Consider the following 10,220-nt stretch of genomic DNA (forward strand, 5'->3'; position numbering starts at 1 on the left):
AAAACGAGTCTCAAACCAATTATTATAAAGGACACAAACCACATATCCAAAACTGATGACATAATCAGTTTGTTTGGTTGATTCAGTTCTATCAAGTAGACCGGGACCCATTGATAGCTCTATATATTAGATAGTATCTACTATATGATCATAATTGTTCATGGTGTCTCGTGGAAATATACTTAAAAAAATATTTATAGGGCATCACTGTATTGGAAATATTTTATATGTCAATGACATTGATCATTTTCCTTCAGGACAATGAGAAAATTTAGGGACTTGTAGCATAGTTAGGATACATTTTAGGTGAGGCTTTTGAAAGGGTCAGACCCCTTTAACGAGCCTAGATCTCCTACAAACAAAAACTCTGCACATAAGGCATCGGGTCACACATTGAGTATATCTCTCATACATTTACATGAAATTCATAAAAAGATATTCCTAATGTACAGTTGCATGACTTTACCTGCAAACAACAAACAGAGCTTTTGCTTGCAAGAAATCCCATCTCCCCTTTGATACGATTACATAGGTAATGGAGCTTGCTTACTCTTGTCAACCTACATGGGGCGGCTAAGGGCCCCTGCGTTTGTCTCATCAATGATAAAAGAACTAAGGAAATGAAGAGGGATGGATTGTAGCCCATGGATTTCTAGGCAACCTTAACTGGTTTCGCATGGTTTATTCTTCATTGGCAGTTCATGAGAGCATCCAAACATGCACCCAACTCTCAAAGCGCAAGATATTGCCAATACTAGTATTCTCTTGAAATTAATGAATGAAATGTCACAACCATATATGTTGATTGCATACATTTGACTTGATTAGTTTCATTAAGTAGTGATATACCAGGGAGAATATTAATGAGAACCATACGGTTGAATTGAGACAAGCGTATTATTAGCATACCCAGTTTTTCATTAGAAGAAAAACGGTCTAAGCCAGCGATTTGAAACCGACAGTCTTTCTTCTGGCACATTTATGGTGGGGTTATGATATCTTACTCCGCCACAAAACTATCCATGCAAAACTGCAAAATGGCTACTGTTCTTCCACAAGCCTCTTCTCCCACAACTATTCGAAATCCATCATACAAGGCAGTATTTGGGTATTTATTTATTCGTTTATTGGGGCTGTCATTGATCTTCTGCACGAATTAGATATTTTGGTCGCCATTAATTTACACAGGAGCTACTCTAGTTTTTCTACTGTTCAAAAATAAAAGAAGAAGAGATGAAAAATTAAAGTTCCTCCCAAGTCCCAAGCACCACCGTTAGTTGAGATAGAATGATACTCACACCTGTCAATGAGTTGGGTTTGGTTCGGGACAGAGTGGAGCAATCCTGAACCAATTATTAATCAGTTCTATAAAATAGGAACAGAACCAAATTAATTATTAATCAGGTCTGACTCAATTAGACTTGATTGTGCTCAGATCTGTCAATGAGCGGTCTGTTTAGGGTGAAACGAAACCGATACAAAACCTTGTATTATGTTATACAATATGTATCAATATATTATGATATATTTTGAACCTTGAATTAATAAGACCCAGGTCCAAATTAAGAAGTTGATCAAGTCCTAATTTCAAAAATCGAATAATTTGATTTAGTAATTTAAGGCCTCGAAAGAGTCTAACAAATTTTCCTGGTTGGTAAATATTCTTGGCAAAGTAGCATTACTTAATGGTGTAAATCATTTTTTTTTTTCGTTTTCTCTAGGGCTCAAAACAATATATTGTAGGTGTAGGGGCACTACTTCCCCGTACCCAAATGCCTCCTAGGTCCTACCAAAAAATGCAATTTGTCCAAACAAACACTAATTATCAGCCAATACAAATCTTTTCAACATGTTACCGGTTCCGAGAGGTTAGTGTCGTGAAAACATAAATAATAAATACCAATAGGAAATGTTTAATTGTCTACCATTACACCATACTATTCATTAATAAAAGCCTGGGAAGGGAATGGATGTCCGACATGATTGAATACAATAAGATTTTTTATTTTCTTGTTGATGAAAAAACAAATGAGTAAACTGTCAAGAATTAAGAGAATTAGATGTATAGATAGAGGAGAAATGAGAAGCCATGAAAAATATTTCAAACTTGTTAATCACTGGATGTGAGAGTGGTATTTCATTAACCAGATTATTATTATCAGGGGAGGGTCAGAAAGGACACATCGCTTCAAAAGACGTCGCACGCACCAAGCTACAGTAAGGTGCCGTTTGCCCCGCAACGAGAGTCGAGAGGCCTACCTCCTCCATACCTATTTTGGCTTCCCCACATACATAAAGGTTATTTGATGGTATTTCGCACGCTTGAAGGCCTTTCTATGTGGGATGTCATTTCCCGAAAGGAAAATGTGCGACTGTACATCCATTTCATTGTTAGGATATATATATATATATATATATATATTATATATAATTATTATTTGTAGTAATAATAATAATAAATTAATAACAATAATAATAACAGTAATAATAGGAGGATTAGGAATAGCAGTAGCACCACAGCAGCAGCAATAAGCAAAAAATGTAAGGTGGAATTTAGATGGGACAAATGATCATTTATGGAAAATTTGCTTTGCCTAAACAGACTTTATATGTTTCGTTTCTAATGGGACAAATTTAGAACCAAACAATCCCTTCCCCAGGAACATTGAAATTAAAGAGTTTGTGAGCTTTCAATAGTCAATATTACTTGTTTACCAAAAATTAGCCAATATTACTTTTTTGAGAATACTAATGAAAAGGTGGAATTTAGAATTAAATCAATTACCTAATTCAGAGGGTCCATTATTTGGTGGATGGTTAAGATTGGCACTTCATCATCCATCCACATGGATGATTAGGGAAGATTGAATGTAGGGCTGCATTTGGTAAGAGTGCAAAAAGCATATAGATCGGTGTAAATGCAAATTTGATCAAAAAGTGTGAAGGAAATGTAGGGCTGCACTTGCGCTTGGTTGTGATAATAAACACGAATTTCACCACTAATATCTATCTAGTGTACATTAATCAACATCGAATGCAAAGTTTGCTTTAATTTTTTGAAAACAAACTAGATCTGCTCTCATTTTGAAAGTTAAAATTACTTTCATTTTCAATAAAAAGACATCCTTACCAAACAATTGCAAAATCGAATTGGGGTACAAATTTTTCTTGAACCTTTTTTTTTATAATAAATAAAAAGATTATATTAAGATAAAAAGAAAAAGATAAACACAAAATTACAAGCTGTACATAAGGCTGTGTGTTGGGAAGAGTGTAAATACAAAAAAGACCAGTATAAATAAAAATATGTTTGGTTAATGAAAATACAAAGTTGGTTTAATTTTGTAACAGTAATTTTGTATTCTTTGCAAAAGATTTTTAGTAGCAATAGATATAAACATGAATTCCGAGATTGAAATATACCTTTTTAACATTAATCAAGTATGCATCCATTTTTTGGATGTAAACTTTACCCTCATCTTGAATGCAAATATGTCTTAAAAATCTGTATCTACTGTCATTTTTAAGACACAAATACACTCTTATCAAACACTACCAAAATTGATGAGCTGAATACAAATATTACACTCATCCCGACAGAACCTTAAAAGTTTAAGCCAAAAAAGAAGCAAACGGGCCGGCTAGAAGGAGCACTTAAAGCCACACAAAAAAAAAAAAGAAAGACCAAGTGAAGTGAAACCCTAAAGACACCCATACCAAGTTACCAACATATCAAATCAATCAGAACTCTGGCCTCAACAAGATAAAAAAGGAAACAACATACTCACAGAAAGGAAAAAACGAAAATTTGATTAAACCCTTCTCTTGGGACCCTTCTCTACCTCTTCCTATGTCACTTTAACCCTACCTAACATAGAGCCTTTTTGGGGCTGCAAAACACCACAGTATCCACGTACAGATCTACAAATCTTTTGAGTTTTTGGTTTTCCAGGGGCCCACCGAGGTTGAAGGCCGATAACACTTCTTCTCCGGCCTCTTCCGTTCTCAGTTTATTCTTCTTCATTAGTAGGAAATTGAAGCTTTAGATCCTACTTACACTTGTTCTGGGATCCTGTATATCCAAAAAATAATAATAATAATAATAATAATAATAAATCATGGTGGACGGCTTGCATCTGTGCAATAATGTATCAGAAGTCCCTTTTAAGACTTATGTAGTCAAATAATAATTCTTCTTCTCGTGTAATTTGTGATTGCGGGGATAGATCAGTTGGGAGAGCGTCAGACTGAAGATCTGAAGGTCGCGTTTTCGATCCACGCTCACCGCAAGATTATTTTAAAGGGTACTAAAATTTGTTATTCCTTTTTATTTAATCATAGATAGTAAAAGAGAACAAAAAGAATTATATGATTTTTCCCATGTGATATCTGGTATGCAGCTCCCAGAGCAACCAATATACCAGAAGATGCTTTATACATCTATTCTTTTTCTCATCCACCATCACAGACACTGATACAGAGCTGTCTTAGCCATCTATCACCATCACCAGCTATGAGCTATATCCCCTCCTTTGTCCTCCCGCCTCCTGAAATCCTGCTCAACAAACTCAAGGACTGCAACTCAGCTGCAACAACTTTCGATCCCCTTGTTTGAACCCCATCGAATTCCTCCGATCAAGATCAGTCAGTTTCCAATAATTTGTGATAGTCAGGCATTTCAAGTCATGAATATATATAATCAATGGACCTCTACTTTGGCTTGCCACCCATCATTGAAACAACAGTACAGTACCCTTCCTTATACATCAGCTCAGCTAGCTAGCTAGCTCACTCACTGCTGCTCTTTTCCATGACAGATGATGAGCTAGTTTGGTACCGTCTCTTCAGGCGCCTTCAGCTCAACATTCAACAAACGAAAAGGTCTAAGCATCATTTTCATCTCTCCAAGTCTAACTCTTCACCTTTTTAACCGCAAGTGATTTCAGAACTCTCTAATTCATGTTTTAATTTGTTGGATATATATATCAGATTAAGATTAAAGAGCTGAGATTTCATTATTGAAAAGAGTGAAGAATGGGCAATATCTTTGAGCTGTTTAATTCCCAGGGGACTAAAGGGTGGTCATTGCATGTGGAGCACCTTCTCAGTCTTTAACGTATTCTCATGATACGTCAATTCTCTGAGTGTTTGTTTCTGGGAGGTGGGGCGTCTACAAAACACACAGTACACATAGCATGCACTTCACCTGAATCAAAATCTTGCTTCAAAAGTGGTGTCTGGTGTGACATTATCATTTAGCCGGGTTTCCAGTTCCACCCACCCAGTAGTAGATTGTGATCATCAAGTGATGATATCATTCTGGGGCCACATTGTCTTGTGTTCTTCATCCAGACGTGAACATGGATAAGAGCTAGCTCATTCCCATCACATACACATGTTGGAATGGTCTATCCTTGTCAGTAGATGGAGTTTTTGTTGAAAAGTCTGTCGCCTTGCTGCTTACTCCTGTTAGTGGCATGGGATTAATAAACCATCAGTTTACTATACAAACATACAAATTTTGGAAACTATGCTCATGGTTTTTTATATCGCTTAATTAAGTTGAATGTTTCAGGGTTCCATTCCATGGGTTGCATTCAATTTCATCCAATTCGATTCGTGTATATATTTGGCAAACCTTTCAAGAAAGCCTTGACGTACAATGCACCTATATACAAAAGAGGGATATTCATGCCCTGGTTTTGGATTGAGCCTTTGAACAATCCAATATATATATATAATACTTATGGGGTCTAATTTTCTAGTGGATTTGTTGAGGTAAATCTCCACTCTTTGAGCTATTATATTCCCAGGAACCTTCCACATGGAAATAAGTTGGAAATTAAAGTGGCGTGTGTTTCTGCGCTTTTCAGTCTATATTTGGTTCAGAATACCAAGCTTAATTACCGCATATTCACAGTAATTCCTTTCCAGTGGAAAGTTCTATTTCTTTATTTTGTTGTCAATGGAAAAGCTTTATATCCAACCTTGAACAGCTAATATCATCAATTGGAAAAACCACCAATATATAAGGTAGGATATAGATTCTAATGTGAACTAGAAGATTTAACATGTGGCAAACTCCTTGACTGTAACAAGACACCCAACTTTACCAGAGATTCCAAGAAACTCCTTGACTTTTAATCTTAAAAGCCAAATAGCAGACAAAGCATCCAAAAAGATAACAGCATTTCTCCATTGTGTTTAGCCTAGGTTAGAGCTTTGAAGATTGCCATCAGCTCATCTTCTTCTACAGAACAAAAAGATGAGAAAGTACCTGCAGTAGCCCCATCAAATTGAGCAGTGTTAGCAAAACAGACAATCCCATAAGAGCTAAGAGTAGAACAAATGGAGCCACCATCACAGAAAGTGTAATAAGAGGCCCAAGAAGGAATATTATTCTCTGTAACCCTATGAGAGATTCTTTATGAATGAATGACAGAATTAACAGTGACAAGTATCCCATTGACCAATAGTGAAACAAATCTTCTGAATAAAACACTGAGCTGAGACTTATTGATTATGAAACACCTTCTTATTTCTCACATACCATATAAAATAAGACCCCACAGCCAACCATTTTAAGAATTCCAAAGCTTGACCTTTATTATTCAAATCTATCAAAAGCTCAAAAAGATAGATGACAAAATGCCCAGATAAAAAATTAGCAAGTCGAATCCCTACTGGGAGACCAAACCAAACTGCTCTAGCCAAATTGCAAGAACAGAAGACATGTTCCAAACGTTTTTTTCTGAATTATAACAAATGTCACACTGCACCAAATCATACTGTTCCTGATTCCACATTTTATCTTTAACGATGATGTAACCATTGAACAATCTCCAAAGAAAAATGTTTAAACCGTGGGGCAAGATTCAGATTCCAAATCCATTTAATTACCTTTTTCTTAGAGGGATCAGTTAAAGTAGAATTAGAGGGAAGACCATTATTATAAGCAGCTTTAATTAACCGAAAATCTCCCTGATCTATGAGAAGTCCAAATCCACTGAGGATTAAAATCTGCATCCAATATATCAATATATTCAATAATTGCAGGATGAAAATTTTCATTTAACTGAATTCCACCCCATTGCCCCATTATCTCTCATTAAGTCTACATTTGGCATTCCTTATTTTAAGGACTTATCTCCTTTTTGCAGTTAAAGTGACCTTATGAGCACTGAATTTTTAACTACAAAAAGGAGATAAGTCCTTATTACCAAACGCAGCCTAATCTTTTGATTTTAGTTGAAATAAAGGCAATATAATGGAACTGGGCCCCAAGGCATACTAAATCTGTCATTCAATCTGATTCAAGGAACATGCAAATGCCACGAGAATGATCATTTTGCTTTATCACCCACTTCAACATGAAACTTATTAAGCAAAATCTTTGAAACCGATTTCCAAATAAAAGAAGCATTGGTACTTACCTTTGAAGGAAACAAACACGAATTCTTCAAATATTTAGTTTTTCACAACTGAACCCAAATAGATTGATCCTCAGTGAGAAATTTCCAAGCCAATTTCTTGCATCACCAATCCAGAATAGATTGATCCTCATTGAGAATTCTTCAAATATTTAGCTTTTCACAACTGTCCAACATCACCATGGTAGATTGCAAGAGACCTCATCCTCAACCTATATACTGCTGTAATTAACCATGGGGGCTGCGTCAATGTTACCATCTATTTTTCTGACTATAGGAGAGAAATCTCCCTCTCTCTCTCCACTAGACTCATTTTCAAATAAATATGTTCTTGAGCAATAATTCTATGGCAAAAAAAACTTGTTCTGCAGAACTGGAGCTAGGAGATGCACCTTGAATCGTAAATTTTGCAGCATAGATCAAATATTGAGCCTCAACATGGATTCAATATTACAACATTAACAAAAAAAAAGCAAACCACAAGAACCGGATCACCAAGTCTACAGAGAAGCCAACTTTGCAGCTGACTGGTTGGCCAACTTGGGAAACTCTTCTGAGATCCACAGTGAAACCCTCTTCCTCTTTGTAATGTTCTTTATATTTGTCTCAGTGATGCATGGGGACGAACCTTCCCCCGCTGGGTGCTTTGTTTTTTCTGTTTCTTCTCCCTTCTCTGCCAAAAAAAAAAAAAAGAAAAGAAAATGTTCCAACATTTATGGCTTGGAGTGTATTTTCTGGCACTGGTACAAGTACAACAAAATGTATTTATGTAACTTGGAATTTGTGTGTGTTTTATCTTTTTCATCTTTTGTGCTGGGAAACACTAGAAAATATCCATTGTGTGTATCAGTGTATGTGTGTGTGTGAGAGAGAGAGAGGCATTTCATTCGAATTCACTCTGGCTACACCATGAGACTGATGAGAGTATAATAAGCCATTGTACCTTGTCTTCATTATCGCCCATCTTAGCTTGCTCTCCCATATTTTAAGAGAATCTTTAATTTTCTGGTGTACCATTTGTCTAGGAAAATTTAAACTTCATATTTGGAGATGGTGCAAACAAGGCATGATCACCTGTTTCTATTGGGGCTGCAGTCGTCTAGCTGGGGTTGCACTACTTACACCATGATTGAACTCAAATGTTTCTAATTAATTTTATTAAAAATGTTACACTTGTGAAGGAAATCAAAGGGAAAAGCTAGGGTAAAAGAAAGCCAAATCCCAACTGAAGTATAGGAACATAAGCCATGCATAATTTGGATTATATTAGATTAATTAGCTAGAAGAAAGGGAACAAAAAAGAATTCTGTGCAATACATATTATGTTTATCCCTAGCAACTTTCAATCAGTGGCCTTATTACAGGAACTCCAATCCATGCCGTCATTCCCCTCCCTCCTTTTGCTTCCCAGGATTCGCCGAAGATCATCTGGATGACAAGGAACTGCTAGGGCACCTTTCTGTTCAAACCCAAATTCCTCCTCTGCCTGCTCTAACAGCTTCAAGAACTCGGGGTGATTCAGATATCCCAATTCAACAATGAACCTCGTCAGATTCCCTTCGTCGATGGCAAACACCACGAACTGTCCTTCCTTGACATCTTCAGGAACATCAGCAACCTCGCCTGTCTCATCGTCGTTGTTGAAAGCTAACCTTGAGGCTAGCCAGAGACTCCTTTGTAGCTTCTCCATGATAAACCTGAAGCTTAACATTCTTGCTTTCTTATCTCTCACAGCCTTTCTCAATTTAGCCATGCTTAAGCGATTTCAGAGAAAACAGATTTATTTGGAAGTTGATGATTTTGTGCACAGCCGATAGCCCATGAGGATATTAATATTGGTCTTTGAGAAGTATCAAAAGAGATAAATTTTTTACATCTGTGAAAGGGACCGAGTGAAAGTTGCATGTGGATGCATTTCCATCGACCCTGTCATTTACACAACTCTCGATACGTCCCCTTCCGAGCACCAGGCACCAGCTTAGCGATGGGGTCTACAAACACATTATACAGACGCTGTATGCGGTTCATAGGACAAAAGTATTCGTATTAAAGGCCCGGCCGCCCGGCCACCAGGCAGCTCTTCCCCTCCTCCGTCCAGGCGTCCACCACCCATGATCACCATCAAATCCATCACGACGGTGTTCGCCGTTAGTTCATTTAACTTATTTCTGATTCGGCACACTAACATGCATGTTGTAAGGATCGGAAGTCAGGATCAAGTAAATTGGTCTTTTTCTTAATTTCTTCCGACCAATAAACTGGTCCATTGTAGGGTAATTCACCATTTCTCCTTACCAAGAATCTCTGAATCATATATCTTTATCGTTCTACAGATAAAAGTGACCTTCACAGAATTTTATCTTGGCTAGCTGTTTGCTTTTATCATGTATGGGAAGCTACAAATTAATGAAAAAAATATTTAATAATGTGGATGATCAATTCATTTTGGTTCTCAGAAATGTTAACATTGTTTTACACTCTTTGCCTTGTGCCTTATCCATGAACCCTGAAATCATTTCGGCATCTTCTGACATATTTTCGTGATTCAAATAATATGTTTTGATCTGCGAATGAGGCTTACTTTCCAAGCATTCTGGACTGGCACCTTTGGTTTTTGTGCATATCATGAAACCATTCATTCAACCTAATGCTCAAATTTAATAGAATATAATAGAGGGACAAAAGATGAATATTAGTCTGTGTTTGGTTTCATTTGCACTATGCAAAATTATGGTAGTGCAAATTATTTGGGTATAAGTTTTCATTTATTTTTGTTTCAATAAAATTAAT

The 10,220-nt window shown here is 36.5% G+C and overlaps 1 protein-coding gene and 1 non-coding gene across 2 annotated transcripts; one reads left to right on the forward strand and one right to left on the reverse strand.

Moving 5' to 3' along the window:
- The first annotated feature begins 4,216 nt into the window (after positions 1-4,216).
- TRNAF-GAA (transfer RNA phenylalanine (anticodon GAA)) lies at positions 4,217-4,289 on the forward strand. The gene has a single exon. It is a non-coding gene; the product is annotated as a tRNA-Phe (tRNA).
- A 4,483-nt stretch (positions 4,290-8,772) lies between these two features.
- On the reverse strand, positions 8,773-9,183 carry LOC104595097 (auxin-induced protein 10A5-like). Its single transcript, XM_010255682.2, has one exon. It carries the CDS (start codon positions 9,181-9,183, stop codon positions 8,773-8,775), a length of 411 nt encoding a protein of 136 aa, XP_010253984.1.
- Between the last annotated feature and the right edge of the window lie 1,037 nt (positions 9,184-10,220).

This window comes from Nelumbo nucifera, chromosome 2 (assembly GCF_055504915.1).
Source record: "Nelumbo nucifera cultivar China Antique chromosome 2, China Antique-T2T, whole genome shotgun sequence".
Taxonomy (NCBI): Eukaryota; Viridiplantae; Streptophyta; class Magnoliopsida; order Proteales; family Nelumbonaceae; genus Nelumbo; species Nelumbo nucifera.

Coding starts and splice junctions, on each gene's coding strand:
- LOC104595097 (XM_010255682.2), bottom strand. CDS start 9,183: ATGGCTAAATTGAGAAAGGCTGTGAGAGATAAGAAAGCAAGAATGTTA.